The sequence below is a fragment of the Hibiscus syriacus genome, unplaced genomic scaffold, assembly GCF_006381635.1.
Source record: "Hibiscus syriacus cultivar Baekdansim isolate YM2019G1 unplaced genomic scaffold, ASM638163v2 tig00111402_pilon, whole genome shotgun sequence".
NCBI lineage: Eukaryota > Viridiplantae > Streptophyta > Magnoliopsida > Malvales > Malvaceae > Hibiscus > Hibiscus syriacus.
The window spans coordinates 1,596,342-1,616,841 of NW_024063082.1; the positions used below are offsets into that span (position 1 = coordinate 1,596,342).

Here is a 20,500-nt window from a genome sequence, read left to right on the forward strand (position 1 = left end):
AATTTAAAGTATTTTACTTAGATCCTTAAAGGAACATTTTTTTTGATAAATTTAAGGTAAGTACAAGATAATATATGTTCAAAGATAATTCTTAATCATTGGACATTGAATGCTCACACCCCTGGAATTTCTGGTACTCAAACCTAGGATATAAAGGAATAACAATAATTTATTTATCATTGAGGTCGGTTGATTCATGCCTTAAAAGGCACGTTCAAATCTAAAAAGGACTTTTCAAAAAAATATATCTAAAAGAAGGAGACGAAAATTTTGGAGTTGTTTTCAACTGGAGAAAATCGCCAACAATAGGGAGAAGTCTCACGAGCTGCAGCCTTAATATACGGCTAAGGAAATGTGCTACCAGTTTTGTTATTATTTTTTTAACAAAATCGGTAAAAAATTACCGGAAACATTATTATTTCTATCGATTTTGTTATTATTAAACGTTTTACCGATTTTTTTAATATATCCGATAAAACACTATCGATTTTATTATTTTTTTACGGATTTTATTATTATTGGTCACCTTACCCCAACAATAGCAGTTTGCAATGATTAATGAAAATTCTGTGACTGGAAATGTAACCGGTGTCTTCGTAGATTTCCATTTGATTTTCAAGTATTTTAAAGATATTTTTATAATTAAAAATTAAAATTAAATGAACAATAAGGAAAAAAAAGTGATGTGAGTTTTATTTAATCCACGCTTATGATTTTCATTGGTCATAAAATATCACTTCGGGTCTGATGTGTTCGGGTCAATTTTTATATAGTTAGATTTTTTTAAAAAATTTGAGTTCGGATTAGATCGAGTTAGATTGTTTTGAATGATAGAGTCAGATGAATAAAATTCAAGTTTATAATGAAAAATATGATCAGATTTGAGAATAACATTATAATTGACTTTTATATATTTACACATAATTATTATAATACTCCCTCTATATATTTTTTATTTCAATTAGGTCCTTATTTTACTTAATAAAATGAGAATTATATATATATTTCTATCGGATCAAGTCAAATGTGAATGTTAGTGTGAATTTTTAACCCAGTCGAATAAAAAATCTACATTGACCTCTGTATATTTTCAACTGCTCCAATGACCTTCGAAATGTTGGTAGGTAGTTGGCAGGAATAAATAATTTAGACCTTTTCATCATGCGTTGCTATATTAAAATGTAATTATAAGCACAAATTTGAAATGTATATATTTAACGTATTGAACCATGTTTGTTATATACTATTCAGTTGTTGAATACGTCGAATTAAATTTAAACAATTTATGTACGCGCAACCTCTAAACGCTATAGTATTAAATGGAAAACACATGCTATTACACAACTTATGCACGCAGCCGTGCAAGTGAATAACAATAGATAGCATCATAGCAAAGTATGAAACAGTGATTCAACGTAATGGATAACCTGAAAATATTTATTTTATTGATTCATTAATGGTTATTATAATTCGAAGAAAATGTTGCCATTGCATGAATTTATTTTTGAAAAAAAATGTACAAATTTTGGGATCTGAATGAAGCTCTGAATGGAGGAAGAACATTTGTTGATGAAAAATAAAAATAATTATGTGGGTCGATGACAGTTTATTTCTTCTAGTTTGAGCATAAATTTGTAGTCGATGATCGGGTTATAATATGAAGATATTGGTCGAGATGAGCTGAAGGAAAAATACTTCTTTGTTAAGGAGAAAAGTAGTCAAGTCCCTCTTCTTATTTGTTACTAGAATTTATATCATTACCCCCAAACAAACACTCTTTACACGTTTGTCATGTCAGGTGTAAAATCATTATTGTTATGTATAAATTGATAAGACATATAAATATAATCACGGGTTAACGGACTTGATGAATTTTTATTTTGAGTTTATCAAGAGTTTTATCGATGGCTTATGCTCTACGAATTGCGTCGACGATTTATATTCTTTGATAGATCCATTTACAAATTATTGTAGGTAGATTAATATAGAATCATATTTTTAAGAGGTATAACAACGTAAGCATGTTAAATTGCTAATGAGAGGGTTTGGAAGAATATTTCAGACTTTCATTAATCATAATCATTAGTTAAAAATTGAGCTAACATGTATATATAGATGCTAGTATAACTGCTCTACTACATAACTAACAAGGGTAACTAACATAACAACCAATTGAAACTATATTTACAGAACATTTATTATTCTCAACGCAACGCTATTTGTGAACAACCGTCTAGAGGTTAAAGTGAGAATGGTTCATGAAGAAGGAACGCTGTTTGACAAGCGGATAACACCATGGGAACAAAACTGGGCTCCATCGGGAACCTATTTCATCGAGTTATAGTTTCATTCAAAAATAGATCGAGGGACGGGTGAAACAATCGTTCCCTTATAATTTTAAAATTATATTATATTTAATTTTTTATGACTTTTTTAGTGATAATATATTTTTATTTTTAAAATTGATCGATGAAAATATATGTGGTGGTAACAATGGTTCCCTTCTTTTTCATATATAAATGGGGTAATTAAAACATGAGTTGGTGGTGGGTATATGTTTAGAATTAATTGACGGTATAGTATGGAGAACGCGTGGCATGCAGGAGGCGTGGTTCATCAGCAAGAAGGCTGGACTCACCACGAAGTTGGGGCAATTGATGTCCACAGAATCTACCTTGTTTGGGAAGCTGCTCTCAAGCATGGTTTAAGGCCACTCTCAACTGTAAACAACGATTCAAAGATTCTTACTTCTTTTATTTTCTTTTAGTTTTACTTTATTTTCAATAATTTGGTTATCTTTTATTATGAATTTTAAAAATAAAAAAAATATTAATATCTATTCACCTTAGTTGTTACCACGTGTTAGAAAAAAAAAATTAGAGACGTTGCATATTCAGAAACGCAACAGCAGAGAAGCGGCCATGCGAAGACACACGTCCCGATTGAGCGTTGCCGACAATCATATGAAAGGGCATGGAGAAACTGTGAAGCACATGGTTTATTACCACCAGAGTCGTTGCTTCATGCCTGTGTCTGCTGCTCACGTTCACTTCAAATGCTTCATCATTTGTGTAACAACCCGAATATTTACAAAATAATATTTAATTGAAATTTTAGAGGTTAATTGTGAAAATTGGTAAATTGTTGGTGACTAAATCAAAATTTATGAGAGTTTATAGGCCATTTTAGAAGTGAAGGAAATCCAAGGACCAAGCCTTGAATTTACCCTAAAACTGTCGGCAGCTTTGATTATAAGCGTACATTTGGTTCTGATTTTCAGAACCAAAATGCTCCCAATTTTCCTTTCCCATACGCAGTTTCCAACTCCGATTCCGACGCCGTCCAAATTCCGATCATCGTTTTAAACCCACCGTTGTGTTCATCATCGAGCGAGGAACAAACCCTTCAAATTAATTGAAGCGAAACGCGGTCAAACGTCGGGAATTTCCAGTCAAAGTAGCGACGGTTTTGTTAGCTCTATCGCCGAGGAAATCTTAAATTCACCGCTGATCGTTGCTCCGTTTACGACACCTCCCGCACCATCGTGTTCCTTGTGCCGTTCCGAGTTCACCGGTGTCAACCTTGTCCGCCGTAGACGGCGGCGCGTGAGGAGGTGGTGCAGTCAAAGATTCGGCCGATTTGAAATCGAGCTCTCCGCCGTTCAAAAATTTGAACCGATCGTTGTAAGTATCTTGAAATCGCTCAAAATAATTTTTAGAAATTTTTCCGAGATTTTTAGGGCCCCGGAGGACGCCTCACGCGCCACACGCGCCGCCGCAGGGCGAGTGGCTGCTGGAAACCGGTTTGACCGGTTTTCAACCTGTTCTGACCGGTTTGACCGGTTTCAACCGGTTCGAACCGGTTTGACCGGTCTGAATCGGTTTGACCGGTCTGACCCGACCGTTGACCCGACCCGACCCGACCGTTGACCCGACCCGACCGTTGACCGTTGACCGTTGACCGTTGACCGTTGACTTTCTTTGACCAAAACTTAAAATGGCTTTGACCGAGCATTAAACGACCGTTAATCTTTTCCGAGTATACCTATCCTGATAGTTTTCGACGTGCCGAATCCGTTTCCGTGGTCCGTTTTGTCAAATTCGAATCCAAAGGTCTCCAAATCTACGGTCAAAGTGGTTGACTTTGACTTTGACCAAGAATCTGAATTTTCAAAAAGTCATACTTTATGTTTTTCGACGTCCTGATTCCGATTCCGCAATCCGTTTGGCCAAATTCAGACTCGAAATACCCCAAAATAATAGTCAAACCCGAAAAATGCTTATATACTTAAGAATTCTAGCTTTGAACAATTAAGTAAGATTTGGGGCTGATTAATTATTATTGTTTGAAGGTACAAGAGACTCTCCGGATCGTTCGATAGCTCGACCTAACTCTTCTAGATCAGTTAAACCACGTATACCAGTATTCACTCGTAAGACTCGTAAATTTTATGATTTTAGAGATTTATTTATGTTACCCATTAGTAATATAGTGATATTATAAATTAGATTCGAAAACTGTAGCAGAGCGTGGTGAAACCAGCAATCAGTAGATCCACGATTTGAACATATTATCGAGGTGTGTTCCCTATTTATTACTGAATTGTTTTAATATGTGGTACACTGAATTCTTTGGTTTCCGTATTGTTGATGCACCGATTTAATGTGATGATTTATGGATTATGACTGTTATCTGATATTTGTTTTGAAATGGTATATGATTACCATGTTTATGGATTTATGGAATTCATAACACGGTGCAATTGAATTTTTGGAATACGAATTTATAAAGTACAGCTCTGATCAAGCTGGAAAATTTTACGGACCTAATGTGACTCTTAGGTAGGCTCTGCGGCCCTGAGATTATTCTCGGGTAGGCCCTGCGGCCCTAAGATGTGTTCTTAGGTAGGCCCCACGGCCCCGAAAGCTATCTTGGGTAGGCTCTCAGGCCCTAAGATGTTCCCTTAGGGTAACGCTTTTTAAAGAGATTTACTGCAGCATAATTTTATGAGACTTATTGGACTATGATTTGTTTAGTGTACCTATAGTGATTTTATGGTAATATTGGGACACACTGAGCCTAGCTCACTTTTCGAAAATGTTTTCCCCCTTTCAGATACTGTTGGTTAGTTACCCTGGATTGAGCACTTGGAGGATCAACATATCTCTTGAAGTATATTTGATTGTAATGTTTTTACCTTGCAAGTTGTCTTTATTTTGTTAACATGGACCTTATTTTAAAGTATGGTATTTTAATATGATGACACTTTTGCTATTACTATTCGGTTTATCGTGATTTGATTTTTAAGATATGTTTTAAATTAATTTATTACTTATTGGTATTATATTTACAAGTTAGGTTTTGATAGTATGATTTATTATAACTTCATGTCATTTATAATGTGATTTTACATTGATTGAATAACGGTTTCGGAAAAAAAAATTGTCTTTATTAATCATAATGTGATCCACTAGACTTAGTCGAAATGCATAGGCCGGGTCTAGGGGGTTACATTTTTTGGTATCAGAGCTTTTGGTTTTTAACCCTCGGACTGTGTATGAGTCCACATTGAAAATACGGTTTTGAAATATTTTACAAAACGAGTTACTAAGGCCATGTCACAAAGTTATTAAGATTTTTACTATGTTTGAGACTCCAAGTGCTTATCTAACCCTAAGTTTTATCTTCTGTAGTAAACTTGAGATCCATCAAAATGAGTTCTAGACGTGGTCGTCGAACTAGCCGTGGACGAGGTCGAGTGGCTAGATTTGCAGATCCGATCGATGAGATACGAGTAGATCCCCCACCTCCGATAGGTGATCCTGCTCCTACGACCCCAACGAATCTGCCTCCTACCGATGGTATTGGCATGACTACACCGATCATAGGAGCGAAAGATATTGAGTCAGAATCTACCGGAGTTGCTTTGGATGAGACTTTTGGTAGACAATTTCTGCAGTTGATACAGGGAGCAGTCAGAGCTGCTGGTGTTGTATATGAGGTTCCTATTTCGCAGACTCTAATTGCTAATGGGGTCAGGACTTTTGGAGGACAGCTTGGAGGAATTCCTACTGAAGCAGAAGATTGGCTACAGGATACAGAAAGACGCATGGATCAGTTGGGTTTGGACTCAGCAAAGAGATATTTGGGGGCAGTAGCGATGTTAGATGGAAATGCCCACACATGGTGGGAGTCAGTGACCAGTAGTGTTTCTACTGATCGTTTGACATGGGATTTCTTCAAGGAGCGCTTTCGGAGCCGATTCTTGGGTGAGCGCTACTTAGTCCAGAGACGACAGCAGTTTCAGGACTTGGTTCAGGGTGACATGACTGTTTCAGAGTATGAGATAGAGTTCTTGAAATTGTTAAAGTATGGAATCAGTCTGGTGCCTACCGAAAGAGATCGATGTCGTAAATTTGCCTTTGGACTCAGATACGAGCTACGTAGGCAGGTGGTAGCCCTTCAAGATGAGATTTTTGATGTGCTGGTAAGCAGAGCCAAGGATGCTGAGGAGATGGAGGCGTTAGCTTCTGGTAGAGAGCGTGTTGATCAGGAGCGATCTAGGAAATCTTTTGGCCCTACTGAATCATCCGCACATTCCGGTAAGAGGACTCGTAATTCAGCCCCTCAGAGGAGCAATACACGCTTCAGGTCTACTGTATCATCACCTTCAGCTGTTAGTAGAGGTGGTTCTTCGGTTCCGGTTCTAGTGCCTCAGTGTGACTTTTGTGGGAAACGGCACACGGGAGAGTGTTATAGGAAGACCGGAGCATGTTTTCATTGTGGATCTAGTGGACATTTTCGGAGGGATTGTCCTCAGCTAGCTTCGTCTGAGCGGATCGCTACCCAGACTCCTGTGCGTTCTCAGACTACAGTACATACTCCAATTAGAGATCGTAGCCAAGTAAAGGCTCGTGGTTCAGCGTCCAGGACAGACAGTAGAGCTCGACCTCAGCAAAATAGAGGGCCAACAGTTTCTGAGGCTAGACAGCCAGCCTTGGTTTATGCCACTAGACGTCGGGATGACAGAGATGAGCCTGAGGTTATTGCAGGTACATTTACTATTTATTCTATCCCATACTTTGCATTACTGGACAATGGCTCCACTAACTCCTATGTATCGAGCTCAGTATCTCGAAACCTTCAGATTCCGATAGAGAACACTGAAAATACTGTTACAGTTACAAGTCCAGTAGGACAAGCGGTATTAGTGAATAAAGTATTTCGGCGTTGCCCTCTCGAGGTTCAGGGAGAAATTTTTCTCGCTGATCTTATGGAGCTTCCTCTAGAGGAGTTCGATCTAATTCTTGGAATGGATTGGTTGAATAAACACAAGGTAAAGCTGGATTGCGAATACAAGCGGGCTACTCTGAAGACTTCAGATGGTCGGACTGTTGTGTTAATTGGTGAACGGCGTGGCTATCTCTCCAATATAGTTTCAGCGATGGAAATTGATCGTATGATCCGAAAGGGATATGAGACCTTCATTGCTTGTATTTTGAACACCAAAGGTGCATTGTCCACAATCGAGGAGATTCGTACAGTTAGCGAGTTTCCTGATGTTTTTCCTGAGGAGTTGCCTGGGTTACCTCCTGATAGAGAGGTAGAGTTCGAGATTGAGACTTATCCGGGATCTTCACCTATTTCTATGGCACCTTATCGCATGGATCCAAAGGAACTTAAGGAGTTGAAGGTCCAATTGCAAGAATTATTCGATCGAGGATTTATCCGACATAGTACTTCACCATGGGGAGCTCCAGTTCTATTCGTGAAAAAGAAGGATGGGTCGCTAAGATTATGTATTGACTATCGGAAATTGAACAAGATGACGGTCAAGAATAAATACCCATTACCCAGGATTGATGACTTATTTGATCAATTGCGAGGAGCTACTGTATTCTCTAAGATTGATCTTCGTTCGGGGTATTATCAATTGAAAGTTAAAGGATCTGATGTTGCAAAAACGGCCATTCGCACTAGATATGGTCATTATGAATTTTTAGTGATGCCTTTTGGTTTGACGAACGCTCCTGCAGCTTTTATGGATTTGATGAATCGGGTGTTCCGACCATATTTGGATCAATTTGTGGTGGTCTTCATTGACGATATTCTGATCTATTCTCGTACTGAGGCAGAGCATGACGAGCATTTGAAGATCGTTCTGCGGACTTTGAGAGAGCATCGTCTATATGCCAAACTAAGCAAGTGTGAGTTTTGGCTTCAAGAAGTGTCATTTCTGGGGCATATTATTTCTGCGCGAGGTGTTCAGGTTGATCCCAGCAAGATAGAGGCTATTATGAATTGGAAACGACCTAAGAACGTATCTGAAATCTGCAGTTTCTTGGGCTTGGCTGGTTATTATCGACGTTTTGTTGAGGGCTTCTCGATCATTGCTTCTCCTTTGACAAAGTTGTTAAGGAAGAATGTGTTGTTTGACTGGGGCGAGGCACAACAGGAGAGCTTTGAGAAATTAAAGGCGGTTTTGACTCAAGCACCGGTGTTGATTCAACCGGAGTCCGGGAAGGATTTTACAGTGTATAGTGATGCTTCACATTCAGGACTTGGTTGTGTTTTAATGCAGGAAAGTAAGGTGGTGGCTTATGCATCCCATCAGCTACAGCCGCATGAGAGTAATTATCCTACTCACGATTTAGAGTTGGCAGCAGTAATTTTTGCCTTGAAGATTTGGAGACACTATCTTTATGGAGAGAAGTGTTACATTTTCACAGATCATAAGAGCTTAAAGTATCTTCTGACCCATAAGGAACTTAATTTGAGACAGCGTCGCTGGTTAGAGCTTCTAAAAGATTATGATTGCGTGATTGATTACCACCATGGTAAAGCTAACATTGTAGCAGATGCTTTGAGTCGAAAGACGGTATCGGAGTTGAGGTCTTTAATGGCCAAGATGAATTTATATGACTATGGCACTTTGTTAGCAGAATTGCAAGTTAAGCCGACCTTGGTTGATGAGATCAAAGCTAAGCAGCCCCTTGATAGCTCCTTGCTTTCCATCTTTGAGCAAGTAGAGCAGGGGACAAACACAGATTACGCAATTGATCAGGATGAAGTTTTATACTTTAAAGGTAGATATTGTGTGCCTGATGACGCTGAATTGAGGCAGACTATCCTTACTGAGGCTCATAGTAGTCCATATGCTATGCACCCCGGAGGAGATAAGATGTACCGGAATTTGAGAGATATGTATTATTGGACTGGTATGAAGAAAGACATATCTGACTTTGTGGCTAGGTGTTTGACTTGTCAGCAAGTTAAGGCAGAACATCAACATCCATCAGGTTTGTTACAGCCTATCAAGATTCTTGAATGGAAATAGGAGCGTATTACTATGGATTTTGTTACTGGCTTGCCTATGACTCCTTTGAAAAAAAGATTCAGTTTGGGTGATTGTTGACAGACTTACAAAGTCAGCTCACTTCATTCCTGTGCGAGTAAATTATACTTTGGATAAGCTGGCAAGATTGTATATTTCAGAGATTGTCAGATTGCATGGTGTTCCATTGTCTATTATTTCTGATCGAGATCCGAGATTTACTTCGAGATTTTGGAAGGCGTTACATACGGCTTTGGGAACAAGATTGGATTATAGTACATCCTTTCATCCACAAACTGATGGTCAATCTGAGAGAGTAATTCAGATTCTGGAGGATATGTTGCGGGGTTGCGTAATCGATTTTCATGGTAGTTGGGAGAACTTTTTGCCGTTGGCTGAATTTGCTTACAATAACAGTTATCATACCAGTATTCGTATGGCACCCTATGAAGCACTCTATGGGCGTAAATGTCGCACTCCGATCTGTTGGACTGAGTTGCGTGATAGGAAAACGTTGGGACCTGAGTTAGTGCGAGAGACGGAGGACACAGTCAGATTAATCCGTGACCGTCTGAAAGAGGCATTTGATAGGCAGAAATCTTATGCAGATCAAAGAAGGAAGGATATACAGTTTGAAGTGGGAGATCGGGTCTTTTTGAAAATTTCACCCTGGAAGAAAGTATTAAGATTCGGGCGTAAGGGTAAATTGAGTCCAAGATTTATTGGACCATTTCGTATCTTGAAGAGGGTAGGACCTGTTGCATATCAGCTTGAGTTGCCTTCTGAGCTAAGTCGTATTCATGATGTCTTTCATGTATCAATGTTGAGGAGATACCGTCCAGATCCAGGTCACATTATTCAGGTTGAAGAAGTAGAGCTGAGACCTGATTTGTCATATGAAGAGGAGCCCATTCAGATCTTGGAGAGAGATGAACGAGTTCTTCGGAATAGACGAATTCCAATGGTCAAAGTTCAGTGGAGGAATCGAGGCCCCTCAGAAGCTACTTGGGAGACATTAGAGTCAATGGAGGCTCAGTTTCCTCAACTATTCTCATAAGGTAAATTTCGAGGACGAAATTTCTTGTAGAGGGGGAGAATTGTAACAACCCGAATATTTACAAAATAATATTTAATTGAAATTTTAGAGGTTAATTGTGAAAATTGGTAAATTGTTGGTGACTAAATCAAAATTTTTGAGAGTTTATAGGCCATTTTAGAAGTGAAGGAAATCCAAGGACCAAGCCTTGAATTTACCCTAAAACTGTCGGCAGCTTTGATTATAAGCGTACATTTGGTTCTGATTTTCAGAACCAAAATGCTCCCAATTTTCCTTTCCCATACGCAGTTTCCAACTCCGATTCCGACGCCGTCCAAATTCCGATCATCGTTTTAAACCCACCGTTGTGTTCATCATCAAGCGAGGAACAAACCCTTCAAATTAATTGAAGCGAAACGCGGTCAAACGTCGGGAATTTCCAGTCAAAGTAGCGACTGTTTTGTTAGCTCTATCGCCGAGGAAATCTTAAATTCACCGCTGATCGTTGCTCCGTTTACGACACCTCCCGCACCATCATGTTCCTTGTGCCGTTCCGAGTTCACCGGTGTCAACCTTGTCCGCCGTAGACGGCGGCGCGTGAGGAGGTGGTGCAGTCAAAGATTCGGCCGATTTGAAATCGAGCTCTCCGCCGTTCAAAAATTTGAACCGATCGTTGTAAGTATCTTGAAATCGCTCAAAATAATTTTTAGAAATTTTTCCGGGATTTTTAGGGCCCCGGAGGATGCCTCACGCGCCGCCGCAGGGCGAGTGGCTGCTGGAAACCGGTTTGACCGGTTTTCAACCGGTTCTGACCGGTTTGACCGGTTTCAATCGGTTCGAACCGGTTTGACCGGTCTGAATCGGTTTGACCGCTCCGCTCCGACCCGACCGTTGACCCGACCCGACCCGACCGTTGACCGTTGACCGTTGACTTTCTTTGACCAAAACTTAAAATGGCTTTGACCGAGCATTAAACGACCGTTAATCTTTTCCGAGTATACCTATCCTGATAGTTTTCGACGTGCCGAATCCGTTTCCGTGGTCCGTTTTGTCAAATTCGAATCCGAAGGTCTCCAAATCTACGGTCAAAGTGGTTGACTTTGACTTTGACCAAGAATCTGAATTTTCAAAAAGTCATACTTTATGTTTTTCGACGTCTTGATTCCGATTCCGCAATCCGTTTGGCCAAATTCAGACTCGAAATACCCCAAAATGATAGTCAAACCCGAAAAATGCTTATATACTTGAGAATTCTAGCTTTGAACAATTAAGTAAGATTTGGGGCTGATTAATTATTATTGTTTGAAGGTACAAGAGACTCTCCCGATCGTTCGATAGCTCGACCCAACTCTTCTAGATCAGTTAAACCACGTATACCAGTATTCACTCGTAAGACTCGTAAATTTTATGAATTTAGAGATTTATTTATGTTACCCATTAGTAATATAGTGATATTATAAATTAGATTCGAAAACTGTAGCAGAGCGTGGTGAAACCAGCAATCAGTAGATCCACGATTTGAACATATTATCGAGGTGTGTTCCCTATTTATTACTGAATTGTTTTAATATGTGGTACACTGAATTCTTTGGTTTCCGTATTGTTGATGCACCGATTTAATGTGATGATTTATGGATTATGACTGTTATCTGATATTTGTTTTGAAATGGTATATGATTACCATGTTTATGGATTTATGGAATTCATAACACGGTGCAATTGAATTTTTGGAATACGAATTTATAAAGTACAGCTCTGATCAAGCTGGAAAATTTTACGGACCTAATGTGACTCTTAGGTAGGCTCTGCGGCCCTGAGATTATTCTCGGGTAGGCCCTGCGGCCCTAAGATGTGTTCTTAGGTAGGCCCCACGGCCCCGAAAGCTATCTTGGGTAGGCTCTCAGGCCCTAAGATGTTCCCTTAGGGTAACGCTTTTTAAAGAGATTTACTGCAGCATAATTTTATGAGACTTATTGGACTATGATTTGTTTAGTGTACCTATAGTGATTTTATGGTAATATTGGGACACACTGAGCCTAGCTCACTTTTCGAAAATGTTTTCCCCCTTTCAGATACTGTTGGTTAGTTACCCTGGATTGAGCACTTGGAGGATCAACATATCTCTTGAAGTATATTTGATTGTAATGTTTTTACCTTGCAAGTTGTCTTTATTTTGTTAACATGGACCTTATTTTAAAGTGTGGTATTTTAATATGATGACACTTTTGCTATTACTATTCGGTTTATCGTGATTTGATTTTTAAGATATGTTTTAAATTAATTTATTACTTATTGGTATTATATTTACAAGTTAGGTTTTGATAGTATGATTTATTATAACTTCATGTCATTTATAATGTGATTTTACATTGATTGAATAACGGTTTCGGAAAAAAAATTGTCTTTAATAATCATAATGTGATCCACTAGACTTAGTCGAAACGCATAGGCCGGGTCTAGGGGGTTACAATTTGCTTTTTTATTATTGTGGACCGTCTTGCATGCATCCCCCGTCATTTGTTGCTTGCTTCAGGGAAGGGAATGGCGGATATGCAGATGAGGAAAGCTTGTTCAGGAAATCTAATACCAATACATCATTAGGTAAGCAGGTAGAGTTCCTTAGGCGTCTGTACATTGTCCAATGAAAACATGGATGGAACGAAGGTGATGATCATACCTTTAAATTTTACAAATTTTCATACATATATTAGATTTTTTATATATTTTAATATAATTTCGTATTCTCTAAAAACTTATAAATTTATCTTCTTAAAAATTTAATATAAATGAATAAATTCACAGTCTACGTATAAAATTCGTCTTCCCTAAATGAAAATCTAAGAATATGCGGTCGATTGGTGGCACGGCACTACTGACTGTTCAACCGGCCATTTTTGGACACCTTATGAAATTCTATATGGTCAACCTTGGGCGAACCCGTAGCATCATCGGTGTTGATCCCTTTATAGAATGGTACAATTATATCGTAGTCCTTCCCAAATATAATGGATATGATAATGTATATATTTCAATGAGAATGCAACATTCAAATCCGAGTTCATCTATTTTCTATGATGTTATTTTAAATAATGTATTTAAACGTATATGTGATTATTTTATTTGAATTAATCATATTTTTGGAGAGAAAAATAAAATTTTATGAGTTTTAGAAAATAATTATAAAAAGTAATTATATTAATATTAAAAATATAAGACATCAATGTCATTATATTTGAAACTAATAATATGAATTCTTTTTAATTTTTAAAAAGGTTAATATAAATATTTATATTTAATTCATTGATCAATTAATTTAATTTAAATATAAATTTTAATTTCTTTCTTTCAAATATAACCATACAAATACAATATTTACAAGAGTCTGCTTTACATTTTTATATAATAATTGCATGAACTAAGTGACATCGGTGATAAAATAATTGTTATTATTTATTGAGATCATGAGTTCGAGCATCACGAATCATGATGTCAGTAGTGTGAGCATTCAATGTCAAATAGTTGAAAGTTATCTTTAAATATATACTATATTGTACTTACGCTAGATTAATAAAACAAAAAATTATTAATTAATTCACGTGAATATTAGCAAAATTTAATCATTTAATTAATTAGCTAGTTAGTTATAAATAAAATTATTTAAACTTAAAACACTCAAGAAGAATAATACTTTTTTAAATTAATCACTAGTATATGATATATTTATTGACTAGTCTAGATCAACTTTTGTAGAGATTCATTATGGGGAACTCTCCTAACTCAATTTACTACATTCACAAACGTAAGATTTTGAATTATTGATATTGTTTAAGAAATTTAATATGAAATATCACTAGACCAATTTGTTGTTAATTAAATAATCTTTATTATTATTAAAATCGGTTCTTGAATATGAATATATTTATCATTTTGTTTTTTTATTTTGAAATTTTATACGAGTGCATGACTCATACATACTATAATTTTTAAAAAAAATTATATTTAATAAATTCGAGATTTAATTAATTACCACTATATTAAGAAAAATTAAGAACGACATTTGGTCAAAGCTAGCCTTTCGATAAGACTTAATGTTGAAGAAAACCGGATTCATAGAATAGACACGTAAATAAATAATCGATTATATATATTTTTAAAGGAAGGATCCAATTAGTTCAACAAAAGAGGGGGATCTTCTTGAAAGAGAAAAATCATTTTTATTTACTATTTCTTTAATTTAATATAAGAAAATTAAATATATACGTTCTGGGACAGCTCTTTGTCAGAAATCCGTGGTAGACAAGAAGAAGGGGAAAATTTTAAAAAATTTAAAAAGGAACAGGAAGAAAAAGGAGAAGGAGAAAGAAGAGGAGGAGACACGAACACTAAGGAAACCAAAAGTAAAAGAAAATAAAGTAAAGATTCGATTTATTTTCTTCTCATATTCCAATTCATATGTTCTTGCGTTAGCAATTTTTATTTTCTCAAACGCGCGTCCATTTCTCATTTCGTTGAATTAGAGCTTCTTTTGATATTTGGGTAAGATTCAGATTTGTGAATTGTTCTAACAAATCCATCTTATGATCTCTCATTCATGCATTTCTTTAAATTTTAAATGTAGTTTAAGATTCGCTGTGATTTATTTTGTGCAAAAGTAGAAAAATATCTGTTATGATCTTCTTTGAGGCATATGAATATTCGTGCGAAGTTAGATCAGAAGGTTCGGAAATTCCAGGCATATAGATTTTTGTGTTTTTTAAGTTCGTGGTATTGTTATTGTGCAGGTTGTGTCTCCTCGAATTGAGCTTTTGAAGAGATAATGGCAATGGAATATGAGAGTAACTATTGGATTTGGGATTGGTTGTATAGCTCCCCGCATCTGTTTGGTGGCCTAATGGTAACAGCCGCCTTGCTCGGGTTTTCCACTTCTTATTTTGGTGGGGTTGGAGTTTTCCCATCTTATGGTTGGTCAAATTTTGGGATCTTCCTCAAGAAGAAGCGTGAGAGGAAGCGCATACGGGTTTACATGGATGGATGCTTTGATCTCATGCATTATGGTCATGCTAATGCTCTGAGGCAAGCTAAAGCTTTAGGGGATGAATTAGTGGTGGGTGTTGTGAGTGACGAGGAGATTGTTGCTAATAAAGGCCCCCCTGTTCTATCCATGGAAGAGAGGTATTAATGAGGCCTTTTTTTGGGAGGGATGTCTTTGGGGTTTTAGTTCGGTATTTTGATTTCATAATCATTTTCATTTGTGCCTTGTTCTATTTTCCGTTTAAGGCATGTAAATAGCTCCGTTTCTTCATCATTAGAATAGAAAGCATTCTTAATATTCGGGTTTGTATTTGTCCAAAAAAATATCTTGGTTTGACAATTGAAGTTTTGAGACTAAGTACAGCACAAATGGCTATGATGTCTTCAATATATGAAAGAAAATTAATTGAAAGAAAAAACAGTAGGAAAATAATATGTAATATATCCAGAGCTGAAGTGCAAAATGGAAGAAGCCAAAGCAATAATTATTGTCAGATTTCTGTGTAGAATTGAACCCTCACAACTTCATGTATGCTTGCTTCCTTAGTTAACGAACAAGATGGATTGTAGAGATTAGTTAGCTGGTGCATCAATTTTGTTTAACGTATATGTTAGAAGGCCTTATACCTTGGATATGTTCTTTACATCAAACTTATCAGGCTGCCCTGGTGCTGGTGTTACCTTCGATGGTTTGTTTGTTGTAGTGGCTCCTCCTTTTTAATTGATTTAGTTGATGGTTCAACGGATCTTATTTGAAGTTCTCTTCAGGCTGGCACTTGTCAGTGGATTGAAGTGGGTGGATCAAGTAATAGCCAATGCCCCCTATGCAATTACTGAGAAGTTCATGAACACTCTGTTCAATGAGCATAAGATTGACTACATAATACATGGTGATGATCCTTGCCTTCTCCCAGATGGGACTGATGCTTATGCCTTGGCAAAGAAAGCCGGCCGCTACAAGCAGATTAAGCGCACTGAAGGTGTTTCCAGCACGGATATTGTAGGTACTGATATTTCCTTGAGACATGCTTAATATTCTTTTGGTTGGGGCTTGTTATTTTTTCCCTAGCTTCTGTAAATCATGTTCTAAGCCTAAGTGTAATATTGTTCCTAATTATTTCACAACTTATATGTACGTAGGAAGAATACTTTCTTCTATGAAGGATAATAAAAGCTCCGAGGGAGATTCATTCAAAAGACAACAATCACAAAGGGGTCAGCTTTCTCAATTTCTACCAACATCCCAGCGGATTGTGCAATTCTCAAATGGAAAGGTACTAATACTATTTTTTTTTCATAGTTATCAGCCTCAAAAGGGTAAGGAATGAAAAAAAAAATGACTGCCACTTGGAAAAGCTTGGGCATTGTGTGTTTCTGACACATGCTTTTATTCCCCTCTTTAGACACCTTGCACTAGGTGGAAGAAAAGGGAATTTAATTCTATACTATAAAATAGAAAAGGTGATTTAATCCTAATTTCTTATATGTCTATTCTTTCACGAAAGGTAATTACCTTCCTAATAGAAAAAGGGTCATCCAATGCATTGTGCAAAAAAATATCATTTGGACATCTTTTGTAGATTGAAGGAGGAGAAACAAAGCTTTGTGTTAAGGATCTTACACAAGGTCTTTCAAGATTTGCTCTCAATGACAAATTATAATTTTAGGCAATGAGAACATGGAATAAATGGAAAGGGAGAAATCTTTGAAAATCTGTCAACAAAAAGTGTTGGTGTCTAAACCTCCATGGTTGCTTGGAATTCTATTACAAAAAGTGTTAGTCTGTCACCAAGTTTGCTTGGTAAAGGCATACAAGCTCCTATATTCTTTTCTATCTTTTCACCTTGATAATTACACAATAGGATTTTATGACATCTTTCTTTAAAGTAGGCTGACAAAACTCATCATTTACTATAGCATTTGTCTTGTTGTGACCAAATTGACCACCTGCCCCTGTGACTCATAATCCCCTCACCATCTATTTCATTAAGGATGCGTTGCATAAATACAATCAAGTTCCTATTGAAGTGTAATCATCATGAACATAAAAGCTGAATAAAATGCTTGCTGGATAGTTAGTAGATTATTATGCATGCATATATGTGTGTGTGTGTAAATCATTTGCATGGAAGAATTTTTGGAGAGCTGGTTTAAAACAATTTGTTGGGAACTTAAAAGTATGAACATGGATTGACAGGCAACGGCCTGTTTCACCCATTGGCATACAAACATTTGTACAAGGGTTAAGAGCTATTTTCTTATTTATCTGAGTTGAGGAAGAGTGACAAGGCCACAAGCGTATGAGTGGTGGTGGAGCAGATTCTGCTCTTTTTCTACTTTCTTTCTCCCTTTATGGCAGTATTATTTTGTGCAATGCCTGGCTCTCTTTCCCTGTCAGTCTCATTCAGTTTTTCCACAGGGTCCTGGACCAAATGCTCGTATTGTCTACATTGATGGGGCATTTGATCTCTTTCATGCAGGGCATGTGGAGGTATTACTCACTTGCTTTATACTCTACTTATTTTTATGTTGGTTATGTTATTATGATGGCATAAAAATGCAACATATGGACAATTTGATGATGGCTTTTCATCTTACCAAGTTTTTTTCCTCTAGTGTCGCTGTAAGATATGCATTCATCGGTTATTGTCTCGTTATGGCCTCAGTTCATGTACATATTGTTGTAATTCCTGTGCTAGTTTCTGTTTACTGGCTTGACTTCTGGCTCCTGCACATATGAACAGGGTAGCTAGCTGATATTGTTTTATCTTGGTAGTCATTTAGTAGCCCTGCTTAAATTTGAATCTTGGTGATCTTAGATGGGAGGATGGAAATCCTGTTGGGAGTGTTACTGAAGCTCAACCAAGTCAATAATTTAGGTTGATGATATAATGTTATCCAAAGACCTATTAGTGTCAGATGCAGAGGGGATTGTGGGAGGTGAAAGGGGGGATTACAATTTACTCCTGATATAGAAACAGATTTCCCTGCTGCTAAATTCTGTACTTCATTTTGATATAAGTATTCCCCAACAATGTAGTGAAGCAGCATGGTGGTTAATAGGTTTTTGTATAATTTTTAACTTGGTAAGTATTAGAAAGCAATAATACCCCGTATTATCAAATGACAGATTACTATTAGAAGCACATTTTCTTTGTTGAAGTGCATTAGTCCTTTGTTGTAATATTGAAGTGCAGTTTAGTGAAGAATGTAAAGAATACTAATATACTAGGATTGAAAACATAAAATTACTTGGAAAATAATAAATATTAATTTGTTGATAAATGAATAGTCTTATTCATTTATTGAAATTTAAATAAACTCTTTAGAATCGTATTATTTTAGAGGTTTCACTAAAATTTGAGACCTATGATTTATGCTAAATGGCTCTTGTTTTTTCTAGTAAGAGAACTTTTTCAACTCATTCCATTTTGCCCATGGGCATGTCCCTAAGCCATCTTTTATGTCTACTCAGATCCTCAAGAAGGCAAGGCAGCTTGGAGACTTTTTGCTTGTTGGTATTCATACAGACAATATTGTGAGGTACTTTATCTGTGTCATGCCTTTTGCCCTTCTGTCTAGTTTATTACCGTTTAAATTTTGTTAGGACAATTGAGTCAGGAAGGATGAAAGTTAACATTGGGTCTACACCTACTATTGCAATGCTTTGATGCAAAATCTAGTATCAAGGATTTCTATGCAAGAAATAATTTATGAATCTCCTTTCTTGCAGTGAGCAAAGGGGAATGCCCTACCCAGTTATGCATTTACTTGAGCGCACTCTTAGTGTATTAGCTTGTCGTTATGTCGATGAAGTTATCATTGGTGCACCTTGGGGAGTTACAAAGGACATGGTATGTAATTTCTTCTCTTAAGTGTATATTGGTGTGCCTATGCAAATTCCACCCCCCCAGGAAACCATGATTGGTTCTACTCCTAATTATCATGGCCCATTTTATCAATTCTTTTGGTTCCGGATAAATGCATCCTAGCTTATATGCCAAAACATGTCCATTCGTTAGATGCTTGTACCATACTGCTTTATGATTTGGGTTTTGCCAGCATAGCAAATCCCCTCCCCTCCCTGATACAAATAAGATATATATGTGTGTGTGTGTTATTGTGCATTTCTGAGGCTGCTTTCTTTATCTTGAACAGATTACAACTTTCAACATTTCTTTGGTTGTGCATGGGACAATTGCAGAGAGTTGCACATTGTTGCCTGTAGGTTTTCAGACTTGCCTCGGTTTTTCATTTTTCATTGTTACAACTAATACTATTTAGATTTAAAATACTTCACTTCCTACAGGGTGAAACCGATCCATACGCAGTTCCTAATAGCATCGGAATTTTCCGAATGCTTGAAAGCCCTAAAAGTATAACCACAAGTTCCGTAGCCCAAAGGATAGTTGCCAATCACGAGGCTTATATGGTATTATTTCCGGATGGTTTTTGGTGTTCACATTTATTGTTATTCTATGATCTCGTCTATAAGTACTAATGCAAGTTGATTAGCAGTTCACCTTTTTACGGAATGACACTACCTGCTAGGAACTTGTTTTCTGATTATTATATCCGACATCGGATATTGTTGAAATCTTTTGAATGAGACATGCAACCTATCCTTTTGTGTTAGCACTTTAACTATGCCATGAATACACGATCTTCAATACATAATCTCTGTTAGTATGCTTTATATATATTCCTCTAATTTCCTGTGCTCGCTTCCGATGTAGAAACGCAACGCGAAGAAGACGCAGAGTGAAAAGAAATACTACGAAGAGAAGGCTTATGTTGCAGGCGACTAGGATATACGAGTATTATTATCGTAAGATGGTAGCGAATTTGATACAGCTCTTTGTGCAGCTTTGACCATTCATGTAGATGCATGTTGAAGACAGTATTCAAAGATAGGAGGATAAGAGGACATGACATTGGAAGACATCATTACCAGAAACTTCCAAACAAACAGTTTTTTTTTATCTTTTATTATTATTATTATTCTTGTTATCTTCTTTCTTATTTTCATCTTTTTTTTTTGGGGGGGGGGGTTCTGAGATGTAAATGAATATTATAATAATTTGTTTACTAATGCTTGT

The 20,500-nt window shown here is 36.9% G+C and overlaps 1 protein-coding gene across 3 annotated transcripts; it reads left to right on the forward strand.

Moving 5' to 3' along the window:
• The first annotated feature begins 14,667 nt into the window (after nucleotides 1-14,667).
• On the forward strand, nucleotides 14,668-20,359 carry LOC120161949 (ethanolamine-phosphate cytidylyltransferase-like). 3 transcript variants are annotated; one of them, XM_039172142.1, is made up of 11 exons: nucleotides 14,668-14,782; nucleotides 15,085-15,090; nucleotides 15,153-15,542; nucleotides 16,170-16,405; nucleotides 16,542-16,675; nucleotides 17,821-17,892; nucleotides 18,877-18,944; nucleotides 19,135-19,255; nucleotides 19,560-19,625; nucleotides 19,711-19,833; nucleotides 20,138-20,359. In XM_039172142.1, exons 3-11 carry the CDS (start codon nucleotides 15,187-15,189, stop codon nucleotides 20,207-20,209), a joined length of 1,248 nt encoding a protein of 415 aa, XP_039028073.1. In that variant the 5' UTR covers nucleotides 14,668-14,782; nucleotides 15,085-15,090; nucleotides 15,153-15,186; the 3' UTR covers nucleotides 20,210-20,359. The 3 variants fall into 3 exon arrangements, with proteins under 3 accessions (XP_039028073.1, XP_039028074.1, XP_039028075.1); XM_039172143.1 differs by lacking the exon at nucleotides 15,085-15,090 and having other exon boundaries at nucleotides 14,682-14,782; nucleotides 15,152-15,542; XM_039172144.1 differs by lacking the exons at nucleotides 14,668-14,782; nucleotides 15,085-15,090 and adding an exon at nucleotides 14,830-14,906 and having other exon boundaries at nucleotides 15,152-15,542.
• Nucleotides 20,360-20,500: the final 141 nt, after the last annotated feature.